Source organism: Gadus chalcogrammus, chromosome 11 (genome assembly GCF_026213295.1).
Source record: "Gadus chalcogrammus isolate NIFS_2021 chromosome 11, NIFS_Gcha_1.0, whole genome shotgun sequence".
In the NCBI taxonomy this organism is placed as follows: domain Eukaryota; kingdom Metazoa; phylum Chordata; class Actinopteri; order Gadiformes; family Gadidae; genus Gadus; species Gadus chalcogrammus.
The window spans coordinates 3,121,255-3,143,754 of record NC_079422.1 but is presented as its reverse complement, the minus strand read 5'-3'; the positions used below and the strand labels follow the sequence as shown (position 1 = coordinate 3,143,754).

At 46.0% G+C, this 22,500-nt stretch overlaps 2 protein-coding genes and 1 long non-coding RNA gene across 3 annotated transcripts in view; 1 reads left to right on the top strand and 2 right to left on the bottom strand.

Moving 5' to 3' along the window:
• Window positions 1–623: 623 nt before the first annotated feature.
• On the bottom strand, window positions 624–2,208 carry LOC130392003 (uncharacterized). The gene is made up of 2 exons (XM_056602396.1): window positions 2,065–2,208; window positions 624–1,758 (listed from the first exon to the last, which is right to left on the bottom strand). The coding sequence occupies exon 2, from the start codon at window positions 1,752–1,754 to the stop codon at window positions 1,164–1,166; it is 591 nt and encodes a 196-aa protein (XP_056458371.1). The 5' UTR covers window positions 1,755–1,758; window positions 2,065–2,208; the 3' UTR covers window positions 624–1,163.
• Window positions 2,209–2,611: 403 nt separating this feature from the next.
• On the top strand, window positions 2,612–4,563 carry LOC130392075 (uncharacterized). The gene is made up of 3 exons (XR_008896966.1): window positions 2,612–3,137; window positions 3,467–3,569; window positions 3,685–4,563. It is a non-coding gene; the product is annotated as an uncharacterized LOC130392075 (long non-coding RNA).
• Window positions 4,564–22,081: 17,518 nt separating this feature from the next.
• Window positions 22,082–22,500, bottom strand: part of ca14 (carbonic anhydrase XIV) — a 9,923-nt gene continuing 9,504 nt past the window's right edge. Inside the window, exon 12 of the mRNA XM_056601854.1 lies at window positions 22,082–22,296. Within this exon, the coding sequence (XP_056457829.1) occupies window positions 22,182–22,296 (115 nt within the window). The 3' untranslated portion in view covers window positions 22,082–22,181. The remainder of the gene's footprint in view (window positions 22,297–22,500) is intronic.

Below are 22,500 nucleotides of genomic sequence, written 5' to 3'. Positions count from 1 at the left end.
CATGTTCTGTTGTGGCCAGGTTACTGACGTGGACCCCCACCACATACCGCTTTATGGCTCTCGAGGGCCCTTTGAGGACCTCATTGTGCTGCACTCTGAATGGTGCTCAGCTCCTCCACAATCGGGCTGGGGAAGGTACGCAGGAGAGAAGGAGTGAGGGAACAACAAACATCATGGGGGACAACGAGGAGAGAGAATGGGGAAGGCTGGGATGTGAAGGCAGGAGCGGGGCAGAGACAAACGATGGAGAGGACGCACTCCTGAGAAATAATCACTTCAGCCACAATGTTTCCCAGGCTCCCGCCTCATGTTATGTTTTCCCCCCTATTTTCTTTGTGTTCAATTAAAATACAAGCCTTCTGCGCTCACATCCCCCCGAATCCCCCCCCCCCCCCCCCCCCCCCGACCGTATCCAACTGTTATGCCCGACAGCCCCCTCCCAATCACGTCACTCTGCACTTATTCTTTTATTCTCCTCCCAGCCTTTCCTCTCTGCCCCTTTGTCCAGTTGTGCTGTTAGCAGTCGTCCTCTGATTGGGTGTGGTGTGTGTGTGGTGTGTTGTGTGTGTGTTTGTGTATAAATCAAGTATATCATAACAAAAATACATATGCATACAAAAAGCAATGTTTGTATTTTTTTTAATAAAAAATATAACACATTGAATAAAGAAAGGGCTCTGTGAGGTTAAACAATTTTAGCCTATTTAATCCCACATTTGAAGATTTGACAAATCAGTTCAACCTGAAGCCTAGAAAAAGGAAACTACAACATTCCAAACTGGACATTTCCAGCTCAGCCAAATCCCAGAGGAGAAAGCTGCTCAAAAGGTGCCTCTTGTTTCAGGTTGGCTGTGCAGCCGTGCCAAGGAGAGAGACCTGTCACTTAAATACCACCATATCAAGTAAGGGTTATTGTCCCCAACTGTTTTTTACAGGAATGCAGTTGAAACATGTTTTATAGTATAATCCTATCTCATTCCATGCTGGGGAAAATATTATTGGATGCAACAATAATGCTGAGTGAAATACACAGACCGGAACCCTTCACACACTCACATCAGAAATACAAAAGTAAACGCTAAATTTTACCAAAATATTTGTCTTTCAAAACATATAAAACAAAAGTACCATGAATCATGTCAGCACCTGCTGTCCAAAGGGAACTACTGACTGGAGGTAAGCAGAAGAAGGCCAGACGACATCAACAACCAGAGCCAGCTGATTCTCGAGCCAGCTGCTGCACCCGCAGCATTTTTCCCCCCTTGGCAGCCCCTGGCGTTGTTATCAGGTTTCAGGTCCTGCCAGTTGCCCTCAAAGTGGACGGGCAGACAATGGTTCTCCAGCGCCTCACAGGCCAGGATCAGGTGCTTGCTCTCCCTCATGATGGTGCGGATCCCACAGGTTTTGGGCTCGCTGCGCACAGTGACGAAGGAGAAGCGCTCGCGGCTGATGCACAGGTTCTCTTTGAGCTGCTGGCCGCCCCGGTCGCTGCACACTGCCTTCACCCGCTCCAGGTCCCCGGGGTCCAGGAAGGACTGGGTTGGCCGGTCGCAGCCCTTGGAGGAGATGTACTCCTTCCAGGCGTTCTGGTCGTTGCCGCTGGGTGTTCCCGACGGGACGTGGCGGCGAAGGAAGGTGTCGTAGGCATTGTTCCACCTGGAGCGCTGGCAGGGGGCGTCGTTCTTGGCCAGGGAGATGTGACACAGCCAGAGACCCAGCAGGGCCAGGGGGAGGAGGCCCTGGTATCCGGACATCACCCTGGTCACATGGGTACACAAGCAGGCCAGGGTCAGACGGGTGCAACCCCCACTTCCCCCACTACTTACTATTGCATAATGTAGGATCAAATAGTATAAACTACTTTATAGCTGTATAATAACAACTAAGTAGTACTACTAATAGTAGTAAATTTAAATACTGCATACCGCATACATGTAAAACAATATATTAAATTACTGCATAAACAGTGCCAGCATGCCACGACTGTTTACAGCCTACACTCCAGGAAACGAACAAGCGATTATTGTACAATGACTCATTGCAGCTGTATCAGACTTTCCCTACCTTGGCTTGAGATTGAGACGGACGCCGGTTCAGTTTCAAATATATCTAAGTAAGTGAGGATGCAGCTGTAAATGACAGTAACATGTGAAAGTCACACTTCCAAAGTTTCATGTCGCGGAGGAGGAGCGGGGCAGTGGGCGTGGCCTAGACGCTAGCCTTCTTCAACACGTCACTCCGATAATAGTGCGCATGTGTTGTACAAGCTAGAGCGCACGAGAGCGCATCAGGGCAACAGTGTGGTTCCGGAAGTAAACATCCCGTTCATTTTCACCATCGAGATTTTGATTAAAAGCCTTAATGTCTTAACCATCCAAATGATTCGTACCACGTACGTTATATAGTGAATTGGTGGTATTTTCTCCTGCTGAAGCCACACGTTAATCGAGGCAACATCTAGTTTTTTAGAAAAGCATGTTTTATTCGCGATCATTGAAATAACTACCCTACCCATAAATCCTGTAGTGTGACACGACGTCTCTGATTGGTGGTGCTCGACTTAATTTACCAGGAAACGTTTACTGGACACGCGAGAGTAAGTAGGCGAGAGTTTGAATCTAGGCAGGAAGCTGTGTTCATCCCTGTTCAGTGGTGTTTGTTCGGTTAAGCTGTAGTGTAGTTCTCAAGGGCCACCAACTTGAATGTTTTTCATGCCTCCCTGTTTTTCACACACAATTTCATTTAGTCAAGGTAATGAGTATAAGACTACAACTTTTCAATATTCAAGATATTTATTGTCGTTTGCACAGCAGAAGTACAGGTACATTGGAATAATTGTGTGATTCTTGGAGTCCGTTTTAAAAAAAACACATCTTTATTTTAAGAGGGAGAGAATATAACAGTAAGCATTCAGGATGGTAGGCTTTTTCTAGCACAGTTCAAGTACTTACATTCATAAGAACCAAGTTGTTTTTTACACCCATGATGCTGAGGTTATATTTCTAATGATTTACCTTTTTCTCTTAGATCAAGCCTTTGTGATTCATCACCAGTTATAAAAAAAAGAAAGTTAATCTATGGGCTGGAGCAGCTGTCTCTGAGAGGAAAAGAAAAAAATTATAGCTCAAAGAACAAATGTAATGGCATCACTTATAATTACATCTGTAACTACTTATAAAGTACTATGTTGCACGTGCAGATGCGACCACTTCTTTTTTCTGGGCAGCTGATTTGGCTTTGTTCCCTGTGTGAAGCCATCAGGTGGTCGTAGCTGGCAAATCTATTCACAAAAGACATCAAATAAAAAAGTTAAATTGAAAGTGTACATCACAAGGATACATTGTTACCAAAATAATATCAACAGTAACTACTAAGATTACGATTTTATATATATATATTTATATATATATATATGTACAGTATATGTAGCAGGGTGACCTGTATTTCTCCCATATACCTGTTTCAGACTCAGTCACCTCCCTTTTACCTGTATTGTGACTTGTGCCACTACCCAATGGTTGCTCTACCCGGATGGCACCATAACTAATCCCTGGCACTCTGAGCGAAAGGTTTGTTTAGTTTCCTCTTTGGGTGCAGTTCAATAACTGCCCCAACTTCCTGTAAGACGACCTGATGTGTCTGAATATCTAATGCCCTAATGTGGTCTCTGTGCTCTCTCTTTAGAGTAGTGTTCCTGTCCGGGCCGTATCTTTGGGAGGCGCTGTTTGGTGGTTTGCCGTGTACTTGCATGCAGATAAGTAGGGTGTTACCTGCTCAATTCATACATTTTTACAATTGTTTATTAATAGTATTTTTGTTCTAGGACCAGCATTGGTGGAGTTGGAGACGGTCACATTCTGGCGCTGTCGCTTCAGTGCTCCTATTTTCATCTCATAGAATAATAACATGACTTTTTTCAACTATTTAAAAAAATAAACTTTTGTAGACTTGACCTGGAAACACGTCTCTGTAAGTCTTTACACAAATCTGTATTATAAATGTTGTTTGTCTCTGTACTATTGGTGCGTCACATTCATATATATAAATTCTGATAAGACATGGACATCTCCAACTCCAATTACACCATCTCTCAACATGACACCACTTGTGTGCTATTTATCATTCACATAGACCTATTAAGAAATAATTTGGTACAGTACTATAAATTAATCTGTAATGTAAAGCTATTTTCTAACCAACAATGTCCCTGCCTGACACATATCCCCGTCACGTAGGGACTAGGCTAATATCATAGGCTAATACAAAAAATTGTAGTGACTTCCCTTGTGTAAAATCGGATGTCTGCGTCGGAGCCAGCAAACCGTTGCAGTCCAAACTCTCGCTGGAGACGTAACTCCTGTAGCTCCTTTCTCAGCTCCTCTACTTCATTTGAGACGCTTTCATTAGCGGATGCGGACATATCCATGGCAGCCGGTTCAGGGACAGAGCAGTAGTCTTGATCGTTGAAAAGGAGATCAACTTCATCTTCCGGAGGGGCCGGTTCGACGAAACCGATCCACTCTCTCCCACACGCCGCGCCTTGGGGTTTCGACTGTATACTGGTTCCACTCAAAAAGGGTCGGTACGGCACCTTTTGTAAGTCTCCTTCGACCCTGAAGAGTAGTTGGCTCAATCATCTTGTCAGAAATAAAGTGTCTGCTACAGACCTTATAGTGAGTGGTGATGACATATTTATCCGGGCGTATGTTTACAATCCATTCACTCCTCACGTCAGTTTGGCTCGGAAAGCCATGGAAACTTAATACCCCGTTGAATTTGGCTGACGCTGTACAGTGGGGGACACACCAGTGCTCGGCGTGGGTTTTCTCCTGCCTATGAAAATGGACCGTTTTTCAATGTCTGCGGTCTTGATTCATGTTTAAAGTGTATCAACGTCAGCTGGTTAGCGCGATGAACACAGACCGGAACCGGCGGGGCTGTATTATTTGAAACAGGAAGTACGTCACACAGCTTAGTGCATACAGCCTATTGATGCTGAGCCCCACCAAAGGCTTTGTTGAAAAACTGTTAGTGGCCCAAATTTTAGTGGAAGATCAGTCCCATAAAACCATGCCCCTCAGCATCTTCAATCCGGGCAACAGTGCCGTAACCATTAAAAAGGGGGCCATCGTGGGACTCCTCCAGCCGGCAAAGGTTCTGCAGCCTGCAAACGCGGTTGCCCACAACCAGCCTGAACAGACTGTCAGCAGCCCCCCTTCGGTCCCCCAGCAGCTACAGGAGCTCTATGCCCAGAGCTCTACTGAGCTTAACCAAGAGGAGCAGCTGTAGCTAGCTCAGCTGCTGTGCACCTATGAAAATGTGTTTTCCACAGGACCCACTGACCTCGGCAGGACCAGCCTGGTTCAGCATGACATCGTAACCATGCCAGGCCTTCCAGTCAAGCAACCACCACGCCGGATGGCGTTGGAAAAACAGTAGGATGCTGACCAACAGATACAACAGAGCCTGGGGACAGGGCTGGCCCACTTCAGCAACAGCAGTTGGGCATTGGCCATAGTGATGGTAAAAAAAAAGATGGGACGTACCGTCTGCATAGACTATGGAGCCCTGAATGACTGCACGATTAAGGACGCACATCCTCTGCCCCGAATCCAGGATACGCTGGACACCCAAGTGGTTCAGCACCCTTGACCTCGTGGCCGGCTACTGGCAAGTCGAGCTGACCCCAAGAGCACGCAAAGCAGCAGCATTCTGCACCAAAAATGGACTGTTTGAAGGGAATGTCATGCCATTTGGACTGTGTAATGCTCCGACGACATTCCAGCGCTTGATGGACCGGGTGCTGGCCGGCATGCAGTGGGAGACCTGCCTAGTCTACCTGGACGACATCATCGTTCTGGGCAGCGATGTTCCGCAGATGCTGCAGCGGCTGGGACAGGTTTTCAGTCGTCTCTACCAGGCCGAACTGCAACTAAAACTGTCTAAGTGCTGCCTCTTCCGCCGCCAAGTAGCCTACCTGAGTCACATTGTTTCAAAGTGCAGGACTGTCCAACACCAACGTCACTCCAAGATGTCCTTCGCTTTATGGACCTTGCATCTTGCAATCGGTGGTTCGTTAAAGACTTTCCTTCCATTGCAGACCCTCTCCATGCCCTGATCAAAAAACATGCCCAGTTTCGTTGGTCTGAGGAATGCCAGGCGGCATTTAAATAACTCAAATGTCTGCTAACAACCGCGCCAATCCTGGGCTACCCACTCAACCAAGGCAACATGATACTGGACACAGACGCCAGCGACGTCGGTATCGGCGCTGTTCTCACACAAGTTCAGCAGGGTGTGGAACGTGTGGTAGCCTATAGAAGCCGCAAGCTGTCCACAACTGAACAGAATTACTGTACCACACGGCGAAAACTGCTAGCTGTGGTCGACTTCACGTCACACTTTCAGAGATGGAGTGTTGGTTAGACGTTTCTACTGCCTGGACGATACCCAATTCTATCCATAAGTTGTGCTTCCCCGCAACTTCCAGCCATACATCATGAGACAGATGCATGAGGGACAAGTTGGTGGAGATTTTGGTGTAGAGCGCACTGTAGCTCGGCAGCAAACCCGATACTTCTGGTACAGAATGAGGGAGGACGTTGCCCTGTGGTGTAACACCTGCACCAGCTGCGCATCAAAAGCCAGGCCATGGAAAATACCCCAAGCCCCCATGGGCACTGTTCGAGTCGGCGCGCCTATGGAGTGCATGTGCATCGCTTTGGATATTAGGGGGCCACCGAATGAGACTGAGCGCAACAACAGATATGTGCTGGTAATAAAGGACTATTTCACAAAAAGGGTCGAAGCTTTTCCCCTACCTAACGAACAAGCTGTAACTGTGGCTGAAGTACCCACCTCAGAGTGGGTGTGTCGCTATGGAGCCCCGCAGACACTGCACAGCGACCAAGGCCGGAACTTCGAGTCGAGTGTTCCAGAAAATGTGCACGCTGTTCGGGATCGACAAAACCAGACCACACCTTTCTGTACGCAGTCCGATGGGCAAGTTGAAAGGTTCAATGCCACTCTGCAAAAGATCCTGGCCATGACAGCCGAGCGTTGCCACTGGGATTGGAACCTCATGATTCCCTACGCAGTCATGGCCTACAGATCAACAAAGCACAGTTCAACTGGTTTCACCCCAAACTACATGATGTTTGGCCGGGAAGTGAGTGAGCCAGTAGACCTGGTATCCAGCCTGCCGCCGGACCCTGAACCAGCTCCCTCAGCCCCTGAGTATGTCCAGCACCTTCGAGAGCGACTGGAGCTGGTGCACCAAATCACCAGAGATGCTCTCTGAGAGTCTGTGAAACGTGCAAAGAGACAATATGACAAGAACTGTTGCCGCACACAATACAACGTTGGCGATGCTGTGTGGTACCTCATCAAAGACTAAAGTAAAGGTGGTTCACCAGTGGCGTGCACAGGTAGACCCAAGGTGGTGCTATAGCACCTGCCCTTTGCCCCCTGACCCAATCAAGTGCCCTTTTGAAAAAAAAAAAAAAAAAAAATTCTTTTTTTTAAACAGTGTATGTGGCCCATGCCGACATTATCATCTATAAAGGCTCGACAATTAAAAACGTGTGATAATAATGGCCCAATATATATGCCCCCCCCCCCCCCCCCCCTCAGGGCCGTTGCTACAATTCCTGGGCCCCTAGACAAGATTTACTGATGGGCCCCCCTGCGCTGCATTGTTGACGGGGGGGGGGGGGGGGGGGGGGGGGGTGGAAGGAGCAATTGTTGACGGGGGGGGGGGGAAGGAGCAATTGTTGACGGGGGGGGGGGGGGGCGCTATGGTAGTACTATGGGCTGGTAGTGAAATAATTTTTTTTTTTTTTTTTTTTTTTTTTTTTTGTGGGCCCCCCCTGGGCTGTGGGCCCCTAGAATCGTCATCACCTTTCACCCCTTATCGACGGCCCTGCCCCCCCTCGCACACAACTCTCTTCCTTTGTCAACGTGAACGCGCAGAGCGGACACAAACTGAGGCGCGTTGCAGCTGTAGTTCACAGCTGCTGCCCACACACACCTACTCCCCTGCCCTGCCCAACCGGCGATGTAACACATAAATGAATTGAGTCTAGAGTGTATCGTTTGCCCCCTAAGCCTCCTTTCTGGATACTGTGACTGAGGAGCTGAAGTCCCACTGCTAGAATCATTCAGTCCTTCCACCCCTTCACGGTACATGCCAACTGGGTAAGCACGCCAGACGCAGAAGCCAAGGAAGCCGTCCACATCCTGATTTCTATGGAGAAGACGAGGACCAGCTGAAGACAGAACTAAAGGTGTTCCACTCCAGCTTTCCTGCAAAAGACCTCAAAGAAATCTTTGCCATACTGAGGGAAAACAGTGGCCGGCTCATCTTTCCTGCCTTTGTGAAGATGATAAAAATCGATGAAACATTGCCAGTGACAACTGCTTCTGTGGAGAGATAATTTTCAAAGCTGAAAATTATCAAAACTAAACTAAGAAGTCTGTGTGGAGAAGAACGGCTCTCTGACCTTCTCCTGCTTGCTATAGAAAAATATATCAAGATCAATCATAGTGAGGTCATCAACATCAAGACATGGCACTGAGGAGGATGCTGCTTTAGAAAAGTGGTAATGATCACTCTTCACTTCGAAATGACACTTTAATGTGCCCTTATTTTTCCCTGAGCACCTGCCCCCCAAAATGTCTGTGCACGCCACTGTGGTTCACCACGATCAGCTAAAGCCTCATCGCTGCAGGGACCAACTGGACAACACTTGGGCCCTGGAGCAAGCCCAGAGCTGGACACCAATGGAGGTGTCACCCCCAGACAACGTTGATCCTGCTGACACTCTACTGGGTCTGCCCCAGCTCTTCTCCGACGCCGACGCTGATGACAGCTCAAGCTTTCCCTCATCAGATCCAGCTGTGGACATTCCTGTAGCTGCTGCTTCTCACCCCTCCACCACTCACCTGGACTCCTCCGTTCCTGTAAGAATTCGAGGACAGTGGGGGTGGTGCGGCGGTGCAGCACCCTCAGAGCCCTCATTCTCAAAGGCCCCACCGCAGGTGTAGACCACCGACTCAGTTTGGTGTGTGGGTGGCTCACTCAGCGCCCGTGTTCATGGGCAGTTCCAAGACTTAAAGGGCAATATTTATAATGTTAACAAAAAATAAAGAAGTTGCTTACCGCTTATGTTTTGCTCATGCATTGTATTTTTCTTGGTAAAGAATATAAAAAAAGAGAATTTAAAAGGTTAAAAGTTTGATACAAACTAAACTGTTATTGTTACGCCACGTCTTGCTACACAGTCCAATACCTCCATCTAGTGGCCACTTGGCGCCACTGGTCCTCACTCTCTCCACACACCTGTCTGCAATCGCCGTTCCCTACTTCAGCTGGGGATCTCCAATCAGCCGGCGCCAGTTCGTCGTTTACCATACCTCAGTCAGTATCGGTCCTACCAGTGTTAAACTAAGTCCAGCCCGTTTTCCCTGTCCCCCAGTAACCCTCTTCCCTCTTCTGTAGTTCTCTGTCCGTCACCCTGTATACCCGTTGCCGAATCCCTGCCTGCCTGACTAACCGCCTACCACCGAGCTCCTGTCTGTCTGACTGCCCGCCCGTCTGTTACCGAACCCTCGCCTGCCTGACCACCGCTTGCCTAGCCCCGGCTTGTCGTTACCCCTTGTCCCAATAAACCCCATTTCCTTTCTGTTGTGTCCACTACCTGATTGAACCACTAGGTGGCTCTACTGTTATGTAGTGTGTTGTGGTACTAGAGAAGAAGCAGAGAACACTAGTGGTGGATTTAATGATTCGTTTCCGTGACCCAGTTCGCGTGATTCAGTTCGCCAAGAGAAGTCGTTCGTGAATCGTTCGTTCGTTCGTTCATTCGTTCAGTCGAGTTTCTGGTAGCACTAACTCCACTGAGTCTGACTGACTCAGCTGAGAACCGTGCAATAGCATGCATTCCATGATGCGATTCACCGCTACCGGAAACTAGGCTGATTCGCGAACGACTCCTCCCAGTTCATTCGAGTTCCCGGTGAATCGATTCACCGGAAACTCGACTGAGCTGGGAGGAGTCGTTCGCGAATCGTTTGTTCGTTCAGCCGAGTTTCCGGTGATTCGAATGGTGAACGAGACGAACGAGAGAAACGAACCGGTTCGGTTTGTTCGTCCTTCGTCGTTCGGTTCGTTCATTCGAACCGGTTTCCGAACGACCGAGCCAACACTAGAGAACACATGTAGCGATAGGCTAGGGAGCTAGACCTACAGTGCTTTGCTACGTGCTTACCTTCAATATAATTACACTTGAACGTATGTCGGTCTCCTGTGCTTATTACTACTTGCAACATAACAAATTGGCGACAAAGAACTTACTCACGTTACTTTTGCACTACAGATTTTTTTTGCTACATTTTAATGTTTCAATATGACTGCTACAGCACCTTTCCCGGATTTGTTTCTGACTGCGCCGGGGGAGCCCGCCGTTCCATTCAAGATTTGGGAACAAATGTTCAAGAACTACTGCTTGGTCATCGACGTGGATGGACTAAACTGGACTGAGGCAAGACAATGTGCCCTTTTGCTTCACTGCTTAGGAACAGAGAGACAAAGAAGATTTTACACATTGCCGGAGACTGGTGCTACATTGGCAACTGCGATAGCTGCCCTGCATGGCTACTTCACACCAAAGGTAAACGTTGTCGTCGAACGACACACATTTAGAAAACGAGTCCAGCTAGCGGATGAATCAATCATTCAGTACGTGACTGCTTTGCGAAGGTCAGTTGCTACTTGTAAATTTGCTAGCTGTGATGACATGATACGTGACCAGCTAGTGGAACATGTTGCAAATCCACGTATCCGAGAAAGACTGTTGCTAAAAGAAAAGTTAATACTGGAGCAGGCTACCACTATTGCTAGTCAGATGGAGTCAGCTGGAGTACCAGCGAAGTGCATGACTAATGTTAAAAGTAGCTTTACTGTACATGCAGTCCAAGTTCAAGGAAAAGGGAAGAGTAGACAGCCAAGTCATTCTACCCCCAGTTACACTCCTGCTATAAATTCTCACTAATGCACCGGAATGCCCCGCGATTACAGTCGACTCATGTGTAAAACCTGAACAAGAAGGGACATTTTGCGCGCGTGTGTAGGTCTGCTGCACAGACTCATAGCGTGCGTCAAGTGGAAATACCGGAATATACTCTGCTATTACTGCAACAGTAAGAGTCACCAGAAAAACTACAATGCACTGTGGACATTCGTGCTGGTTGCAAAAGACAGTTAAATTTACAGTGGATACGGGAGCCTCAGTGTCAGTTTTGCCAAAATGCATAGTGGAGGAATACTTTGAGGGAGTGCCTCTACAGCCACCTGCAGCTCGTCATGTGACAGCCCGACTGCTGTGCTTCAACTATGACGTAGTGTACCGTGCTGGTACACAGAACCAAACTGCGGACTGCTTGTCTCGATTACCATTGACTACTGATCCTGCGTACGAACCAGAGAATGCGCCTGAGTTGGTTGCATTTCTTTCCACAGCACAAGCTGCCATTACACCGTCTGAGTTCAAATCTGCCTCCGCATCGTGCGGGATCTCTGCTCTGCTCTTCAAAAAAGATTGCCTGCTTCTCAAAAATCTGTGAGTACGGCACTGCAACCATGCTTCAAAATGCGAAATGAAATGAGTGTACACGGAGACTTAGTGTGCCGCGGGTCTCGCTTAGAGGTGCCGATTTCTTTACGGAAAACATTAGTTGTGCTGGCACATGAGAACCACCAGGGCATAGTACGAGCTAAACAACGCCTGCGCGAGTTGTATTGGTTCCCTGGAATGGATGACCTTGCTCAGTCTTACATTTCAGCCTGCACGCTATGCCAAGGCCTGGAACGCACGGCAAAGACTTTCGCCGCACCACTACAGCGAGTACCTTTGCTTGCAGCACCATGGACTAAGATAGGTCCGGACATAGTAGGACCGTTCGAGGCAGCTCCATGGAACTGTAGGTATGCCATTGATCTTACTGACTACTATTCCAAATGGCCTGAACTGGCTTTTACAGCATCAATTACCAGCGAGGTCATGATTGGATTCCTCACTAACATCTTCAGTCGTTATGGCAACCCTGAATGTGTAGTGACTGACAATGGGCCTCAACTGATTTCCACTGCTCTTGCCACATTCTTCAAAGACCGCAACATAAGACAGATCAAGGTGTCCGCCACCGGAAACCAGGCTGAATGAACAAACGATTCCAGCTCGAACTTGGAGGAGTCGTTCGCGAATCAGCCTAGTTTCCGGTAGCGGTGAATCGCATCATGGAATGCACGCTATTGCACGTTTCTTAGCTGAGTCAGTCAGACTCAATGCTACCGGAAACTCAAGTCTTTAGGACGAACGAACCGAACCGGTTCGTTTCCCTCGTTCGTGTCGTTCACCATTCGATTCACCGGAAACTCGACTGAATGAACGAACGAGTTTCCGGTAGCACTAACTCAACTGAGTCTGACTGACTCAGCTGAGAACCATGCAATGGCGTGCATTCCATGATGCGATTTACCGCTACCGGAAACCAGGCTGAACGAACAAACGATTCGCGAACAACTCCTCCCAGTTCAGTCGAGTTTCCGGTAGCACTGAGTCTGACTGACTCAGCTAAGAACCGTGCAATAGTGTGCATTCCATGATGCGATTCACCGCTACCGGAAACTAGGCTGATTCGCGAACGAGTCCTCCCAGTTCAGTCGAGTTCCCGGTGAATCGATTCACCGGAAACTCGACTGAGCTGGGAGGAATCGTTTGTTCCTTCCCGGTGAATTACCCGGTAGTGGTAAATCGCATCATGGAATGGACGCCATTGCATGGTTCTCAGCTGAGTCAGTCAGACTCAATTGAGTTAGTGCTACCGGAAACTCGTTCGTTCAGTCGAGTTTCCGGTGAATCGAATGGTGAACGACACGAACGATGGAAACGAACCGGTTCGGTTCGTTCGTCCTAAATACTCGTTCATTCGAACCGGTTCGCGAACGAACAAGCCAACACTATTGTAGAGATAGCCTAGGGAGCTAGACCTACAGTACTGTGCTACGTGCTTACCTTCAATATAATTACACTTAGTAAGTAAGTAAGTAAGTAAGTAAAATTTATTTATAAGGCACATTTAAAAACAGTTTTCACTGGCCAAAGTGCCGTACATGGTGCAAAGAGGCATATAAAGGAACACATACCACATACATAGACATAGAAAAAACATATAAAATAAACGAGAATATCACAAAAGGGGAGGAAAGGCCAGGGAGAAAAGGTGTGTTTTAAGCCTAGATTTAAAAATGGTGATGGAAGGAGCGTTTCTGACTGCAGGCGGCAGCTCGTTCCAAAGGCGGGGGGCAGCCACAGCAAAAGCCCTGTCACCCCTCTGTTTTAGCCTAGTGCGTGGAACGTGTAAGAGACCCAAGCTACCTGATCTAAGGGACCTGGGTGCTGAGTGGTGGTGGATGAGCTCTGTGATGTAGGGCGGGGCCAGGCCATTTAGGGCTTTAAAAACCATAAGTACGGTTTTAAAATGAATTCTGTGCTGGATGGGCAACAAGTGAAGGGATGCTAGGATGGGGGTTATATGATCCCGCTTTCTGGATCCAGTCAGCAGCCTTGCTGCGGAGCTCTGGACCAACTGAAGGCGAGAGAGGAGTGATTGAGGGAGTCCTAGGTAAAGGGAGTTGCAGTAATCCAGCCGTGATGTGATGAAGGCGTGTATTACTATTTCCAGATTGTGAAGTGATAAATGGGGTTTCATCTTGGCAATGACTCTGAGCTGGTAAAAACTGCTCTTGACCACAGCAGCAATTTGCTTGTCAAAGCAGAAATTAGAGTCAAAGATGACACCCAGGTTTCTGGAGTGGGATTTGACGTAGGGGGAGAGAATACCTAAGTCGGCCGTGCGAGGGGTTTTGGACTTGAACGTATGTCGGTCTCCTGTGCTTATTACTACTTGCCATAGGCGTCGATTACGCCAGGGACACGTCCCCACCAGATTTAGTCATGATTCATTTTGTACCCACCACTTAAAAAAAATATATATATATATATTAATATTATGGATTATTACACGGGTCTTCTCAATGCCGTGGAACGCTCCGTTCACTTGTATGGGCTCTTAACAACTACCGGCACCGTTGCTAAGTATAATCGACCGCTGCCATGGAAAACAAAGGACTTTTTGCCTATGATGTCTTTGGTATCACTCCTCAAGTAGTCTGGTAACTTTTCAACCCCAGCGTTTTCGGTTGCTAAGCAACGTCAACGTCTTTGGACTATTTTCTCTGCTGATCAACACTACGAATGCTGGTAACAAATAAATTGTAAAAAGACACACCATGTGAAGTTTTTTTTTTCGTTTTGGCACGTAGCCGTGTAATAAGCAGGGTATAGAACGTCGCCGGTCATTATCGAAATTAAGCCCCTTCAGTGGGAAGCAAGACACCTTCGCTGCGCGTCGGTGTCCTGTTCGCCCTGTCAGGGATTATTTTCCCGATAATGACCGGCATTCTATACATTATCCCTTACTTATTACACGGCTCTTCTTAATGCTGTAGACTGCTCCATTCACTGGGCCTTCCTAACGTTCAGCTGTCAATTATTTTTGCTTATTACACGGCTCTTCTCAATGCAGTGGAATGCTCACGTCACGTCCACCATATTGACCGCTGTCAAGGAAGTGTTTTTTTTTGCCTCTGATTCACGTCATCTGTCACTCTGCAGTCCGGTAACATATCAACCCCAGCGTATTCGGTTGCTAAGCGACGTCAAAGACTTTGGCAAACTATTTCTCTGCTGAGCAACGCTGCGAATGATAACATATACATTGGAAAAAGACACACTTTGTGAAGTTGTTTTTTCGATTTGGCAAGTAGCCATTACTAATAATACCAATACTCTTTGGCTGGGATGATGAGGCATCAGACAATCAAATCATTTTAGCCTGAATACATAAAAAAAAAAGCACCAGAGCAGGTTGCTAGTAGTACCATGGACAGTATCAGAACGATAACCTGTTGAACTCAATGGATGTGGTAGGCTACACCAGGGGATGCATCTGCAGACCACTGCCACATAAATAAAGGTCAGACGCAATATTTATTGATTAAGATTTGCTGGTGCTCTCGCGAGGTCTTTTGTGTTTTTTGTATTCAAGTGGTCGGCTGTTTTAACTTGCAATGGGGGATTATCACGCTTCCGGGTTCCATTGGCGGGATTTGTCTTCGTTGTGCATGAACACTTCCGGCGCAGTTCAACAATGGCTGAAACAAAGGCTAGATGTCACTGCTCTGTTCCACTTTGTACATCTAACAAACAACGCCAATCCTACTTACGTTTTCATGGATTCCCGACTGAATTGAGTCTAAGGAAGAAGTGGATTCAAGCGGTTCGCCGGGATGAATGGCAAAACTTTAAAATAAAACAAGGTAGCATGTTTGTTTGTAGCCGGCACTTTAGTGAATCAGACTACACTAACGCTACAGCGAGCAGGCTAGCAACCAACCGGGGTCATATCAAGCGACTGAAAATCTGGTCTGTACCCTCCCGTTTCCAGTGAAACAACTGGGGACTGTCAAGAAGGGAGTCCGATTATAAAAGAGCATCAACTCACTTAGGCCATGACATTCACCCAGCCCTTCCTCTGGAGCAACCGCTGCCGTGTGAATAAGTACCGATGGAGGAGATCGCAGCTTCGGTGGTGATGACAGAACATGATTACGGTTCTGCTACTAAACCAGGTTTGTCAGTGTGTTTGTTAGTGTTCTGAAATATTGGCCTACTAGTACCCCATACTGTTCTTAAACCACCTACCTGACAGGATGTGCTACCTATGGTTTAATCACAGAATGGGCTCTTAGTAGTTTATACCGAGGAGGTAGGTCAACTTTTCAGAACTCGGGCACAAAATGTTTAGTCTTATTGATGTCCCAGCATTTGACCAATTACAACAATGTGAAAAGCTTCATCACAAGTACAAATGTTGCATTTTATATCTTACTTAATTAAATGTAAAGGTTTATATTGAGCTATAAAAAGCAAATTTTAAAAGCAATATTGAGCTATAAAAAGCAATTTCTTTAGAGGTCCAAACTACTTCCAATAACTACTTCCAATATGCAAGTCACAGCCAAAATCTGGGTCAGATGTTTTAATTTTTTTTCTCATCTCATACAGGTGCACTGGATGCTGCTGCTGCACGCATACAGCAATTGGAAGAAACAGTCAAGGAGCTGACAAGAGAGCTGTCACAGCTGAAAGTGGGTCAAGTGCCTTTTCAGAGATTTTGTGTTTCAGACAAGGACATATTTTTTTACACCAGATTCACATCAAGAGATGTTTTTTGTGACCTCTGGGAGGCTATTCAACCATCTGCCTCCATGTTGGTTTATTGGTTGAATGCTCAGAAAAAAACAATGCTCAGAAAAAAAAAAACATTTGAACCCATTTCTCCCAGTCCAACGCGATGAGTTTCGCTGCCGGGTTGCTGCAGGCCTGCAAGAGAAGGTGCTGGCTGACATGTTTCAGGTCAGTGTGTCCACTGTCTCCCGTGTTGTTATAACGAGGGCCAACTACCTTTACCTGCTCCTTGGCTCCCTCCCCATCTGGATGAGTAAACAGCAAGTCAAAAACACCATGCCAAGCTGTGGTATTCAGTGAGGTATGATTAATTAAATGCGCTGACAGTTCATTGCTCCAGCCAAACGGATTACACTGAGTGGAGCGGATGACCACTCCAAGATGGCGGCCCCGCGTCTCGTCAGCGCCAGTAGGCGGTAGCATTCGATGCTCTGTCTATCATATAAGATGTCTATGGGTGTAGGCAAAGACATCTTATATGATAGACGGGGCATCGAATGCTACCGCCTACTTTTCATGCGGTTTTTTGTCAGACGTGTAGCTATGATAAAGGCCAGTAAGGCCACATGGTTTGGCGTGTTTTATTATTCAATACCAATTATACCAATAGTACGGTAATGTTAAATCTTACTTGTGAAAAGTAATCCCCCGATTCCTATTGTGGATGGTCCGCCGATTTCAGCAGGAATACTCTGAACAACAGCCCGGCATCCTGTATCTGCTGCTGTTGCTGCTCCCGGTTGACCACTCCAAGATGGCGGCCGTATTTCTCGCGTCCCAGCAGCCAATGCTCAGTCTATGCTATAAGATGTCTATGGGTGTAGGTACCACATCGGCTCGGCCAAAAGCTGTCATTTGTTAGTTATCACAGACAATTTTCAACAATGAATGATCTGTACGGAGCTCCATAAGGGACATTAGGGAGAACGCTCCCGGACAGAACCTTAGTTTGGAAGTCATGCTTAGTGACACGACAAATAGCCTACTTCCAATTGAAATACAACATTTTGAAAATAGGCCTACGTGTCCCTGATCACGTTTCAATAGATAAAATAACGTGACAGTGTCACGTACAGGGACGCTGGAAGTAATTCACAGTTGGGGGGGCTGAGAAACGTTCCGATGACGGGGGGGGGGGGGGGGGGGGCGGGGTTTCATTCCGTCTATACGAGCAGGTGTGCGCCTTTTGTGAATCAAATCATGCTTGTGACATTTATAGTCACAAGTAAAATGACAATAGTATAATAATAGTCTGATATATTTATGTATTTATTTATTTATTTATTTATTTCCACGGGGGTTTTTGCATTTCACATTCAGCCTCTCGCCACCAGGGGGGGCTGCAGCCCCCCCAGCCCCCCCACTTCCAGCGTCCATGGTCACGTATTTTCGTGAGACCATACCCGTACTTCCATGAGTATACTTAAAGGAAGTATACTATCCGCACTGTCTACTACGTTAATTTTTCAGATGTGAGTGCTGTTCCAAATCGAGTACTCCGTGGTGCACTAACCGGATATTACGATCACGTTTGCCGCCGTGGCTCCTCCCCCGCAATAAACATCCCGCTTTGAACGGTGAACTCTTTATGCCTAGCAGCTATAAAAAGCTATAAAAACTATAAAAACTACAAAATGACTATTAATGCAGACTATGTGGGAAATGCGCCGACTTTGGCTCAGCCTGGCTCCGCCTCTTTTGCTACGTAGCTAAGATGGCTGCCGTTGAGTACGGGGAGTGTCCTTCGATCCACACTTCACGATTAGCCAGTTTTGAGTACGGCATCCGGGTCCTTGAAGTATACTTCTTTTCGCCGGATCTGAATTGGAACGTACTGCGTACTCAAATTTTGGCTAGTAAGTACGGACAGTACGGGTATTGGAACACGGCACTGTACTTACGTGACACAAACCAGCACCGCAAACGTTCTCTCCCGCTTGAGATGACGTCTTTCTTTATAGGTTCATGGGTCTGATTTGCCGATTTCCCATGCTGATATTCCCGGAGATTCTCGGGCATCTTCGACAATTTGGCTATAGATTGTCTCATTACACGCTAAATAATATAATTATAGCCTAATTATATATATTGCCTATACAGGCAATATATATAACTAGAACTGCAAGCAGTTATGCAGGGGTCCAAGAAATGTGCATTTCGCCGGCACAACGCGAAGCATGTGTTCAAAACAAATGGGCACGGCGTGTGCCAAAAGATGCAGCTGACTCCAGTAAATCTGTGGATATAAAGGTTTTGACTGTGGGAGGTTCGGTGTGGGAGTTATAGCCCAAAACGTGTTTTCAGAACATTCCATTGGCAAATTAGGAGACATACAATGTCGTAGTTTTTTGGCGCCGCCTTGTGGCGAAATTTTCCGAAGACAATTTTCCTTTTCCAAATAACTCCCGCCCACATTAATAATTCTTGGCCATATTTTCTATATAGACTCGGGATTGCCCCTTGATGGTTTCCCTTGAGTTTGAAGAACATTCCTCTTGCAAATTAGAAGATATACAATTTCCTCGTTTATTGCGCCCCCTTATGGCGAAATTTTCCGAATTTTTTATCGAACGACATAAAGGTCAGCACCAACATGTGTGTAAAATTTGGACTCGTTCCGATGTCTAATTTTGGGTTTCTTTGGAAATTTGATTTTCCACGTCTAATTTAGCTAATAAACAAATATTCAAAACGCTACCGTTTCATCATCGACGGTCGGATCAAAAAAGTGTTCCATGGATTCTTTGCGTGTGCGTCTGAAGATGTCGTGTGCAAAGTTTGGTGTCAATTGGTCAAGAAATGTGGGAGGAGTAGGGAAAAAACTGTTTTTTGGTTTTCGCGATTTTGCGAAAAAAAATTATAGACGCAAATGGGCGTGGCCTATGCCAAAAGATGCAGCAGACTCCAGTGAATAAGTGGGTACAAGTTTTTGACTGTGGGAGGTTCGGTGTGGGAGTTATAGCCCCAAACGCGTCTTTCCTAAGTATAGCGCCACCTAGTGACCGGCGTGTCTGGATTTTGTCGTCTGCTTAGTCCGACTTGCCTATACAGGCAATATATATATATACATATAGCATTTGTGGTTTTGGCATAAACATAACTAGGGTGCACTGTACTATCTGCGCACACCCTTTCTGAAGCCTCTCTCTCTCTGTCCCTCCCTCTCTCTCTTTCTCTCTCTCTCGTACCGTTTTGTGGAGCACGTTCATTGTCTGACAACACTCCCATTCAGAAAGCATTGGTTTACATTTCGTTCTGTGTAGCACGCAAAAAGTCGGACTATCGTACTCTGGAACACGCTTCAATAGATTAACGTTTGTGCGCATAAGCACGCAATCGCGTGATACCAGGTTGATATATATAATTTAGAGATAGTCAATGCGAAAGATTTGGTTTAAAGGAAAACTAGTGACAGGGATGGAATGTCTATTAACAATTATTACTACATTCATAACATGCATTTTATGTTGCAGATTTATTCCGACAGCAACAGACCTTTTCATAAAGTGGGTTGTGGCAAAACCCCTGTGCACCCAAACAGCCGTTGAGGTGTCCAGAAAAGTTGTGAACATTCTCCTCGACTTCGGTCTGGTCGACCGAATTATAACAGACCAAGGACGGAAATTTGTGAATGAGGTACAGTTATGTTTATAGGCAAGCTGGATGGAATATATAAGCTGGATGGAATATATTCCGAGCGCTACCACGGGGGGTACTGTGATCAAATCTGCCGTCCAAGAGCATAGGTACATTTAAGTTGTAAATATGGAGACAAATCCATGAAGAGAATAATTGTATGAAGTTGAAGGACTGAAGATAAATACATCTGCACACCTCTGCTTCTTTCAGATGGCATCCCCCACCCCCCCTTCCCGTCCAGAGGAGTGGACACTGGGCATCAGTGCCCCTCTCCCCTACCCCCCCCCCCCTTCCCGTCCAGAGGAGTGGCCACTGGGCATCAGTGCCCCTCTCCCCTACCTATTAATTCTGTTTTGTATGAGCAAAATAAATCTCATGAATCAAATGACTGAATTCAAAAAAAGAATTCAAAAAATTCAAATGAAATTTCTTAATTTTCAGTTAATAGAAACTAGAAAATACTGTTTTAATATCTAACTTTACCAATGTCAATCCTTACTTTAACATATATGAATGTAAAAATATATGCATTCATCAGAGCTTTTAGACGTGTTTCCAATGGCTTTATTTGTGAACGGGCTGCGTTGAATTAAATCAAAAAATGGATTGAGCACAAACAACCCTTCCAGGTTTTGTCCGTTGGCTTGTGTTGTCGATAGGTCAAGTGTCGATGCGTCATCTGTAACCGCAGGACCCCGAGTCGATCTGGCAGCCGAGTTGATCTGGTACCCACACCGGTCATAGTGAAGGGTGTTACCCCCGAAAGGACATCAGCCCTGGAGGGAACGTCTCCCCTGTGCTCCCCGACTACGGTCTGAGAGCCAAAGAACAGGAAAGGTGTAACACCATGTTTCTTTCTAAATAACTAACTACCATTAGTGACTAGAATAATTTCATCCCTTCTAGACTGAATTGAATTAATGCATTCCATAGTTACCAGTAAATATACCAATAAATATTGAAAAATATATTTTTATTTTATTACATTTTATACCAAAAAGTTATATTCGGGGCTAATTAAATAATTTCCGGGGCTTTAGCCCGGAATGGAACATTCTTGTGACGCCGCTCGCCGCTCGCCGTCCCCAAGACAAGCGATAGATAGGTTGATAAATAAATGGATAGATGGAAAGAGGAATAGCTAGAAGGAAAGATGTATGGATAGAAAGAAAGATCGATGGAAAGATGGATAGATTGATTGATTGATTGAATGATTGATTGATGGAAAGATAGATAGATGTATGGATGTAAGGATGGAGAGAAACAGACGGACAGACAAGACGGACAGATAGACAGATATCAATAGATAGATTAATGGATAGATACATTTGCAATATTATCTAGTCGTCAATTACAAACAAGATTTATAAGCCAAGGGGGTTTATATTTCAAGTATTTTAATGTGGAACATGGGTTTAAGAGCTATTTACAGAAGTCATACAAATACAGGCCTGTACAGACAGAGCAGGCTCAGAGACATCATACTACATCAATGACTTTTTTTACATTTTAATTTTTTTTTATATGCATAACACTTTAAACAGAATTATAGCACCTTTAATCAAAAATACTTGAGTTGGGTTGCTGGAGAACAACATAAGGCCTAGAGATAACGTGAGGTGAGGTTTACAAATCCCTTACTCGGCTGTGCTTGAATGTTCTTCATGGTCATTTGACGAGAAAGGGAAGCCCAACAACAGAAAACAACATGCGCTGTCCTCAGAGGCTGTTTTGTTTTACTGGGGCATCATTTAACAATGTCCTTAGGCAAGTATGGCGGAAGAAAACAATTGTGAAGTAATTTATAAGCAATACTGCTGTCACAGGATACAAAGGTAAAAGATGACAAATAAATCCTCTAGAGACTGCCCCATCCCGCAATGTGTCCAGACTCCAAGCCTTGGTTGCAAGTTGTACTGACTTGATTTGTAACATTGAAGGGCAAGATATTTTACAAAAATCAAATTTCCAAGTAATTTCATCCCTTATTTATTATTTTAGGTATCCCCCGATCTTTAAAACAACCTGTCTATCTTTCAGATATTTTTTTGGTTTCCCTCGAGCCACTGTGGAGATAAGTGAATGGGGATGGAAACAGGAGCCCAAAAACTTTTTTGCCTTAAGCCTAAGAGACTGCTCCGAGTTGCGGTGATGTTGGGGATCCCTGATTGGTCAGGGCTCGGCTTTAAGTGAAGACAAGGGCTCTTCTTTAGGACCTCCTCCTCCAGATGTCAAACTGAGAGCAACGTCTTGTTTCTGTTCATTCTGCTTCTCCGACATGTTCGCCCTGAAACAGCAGAGGGCGTCGTGACTCAATGTGCAGTTTGTTACATTATCCAGCAGAGGCCCTGCTCCGCCAAGTTACGTACAGCGTCAATCCATGGTTCACACAGGTTAGAATTAGAATGACACTAACTCCATCTTTTTGCAGGAGAATTACTTTGCACTTATTCTAAATTGTCAGTTTAAACCTATAAAGCAGTGGTTCTCA

Coding starts and splice junctions, on each gene's coding strand:
- LOC130392003 (XM_056602396.1), bottom strand. CDS start 1,754: ATGTCCGGATACCAGGGCCTCCTCCCCCTGGCCCTGCTGGGTCTCTGG.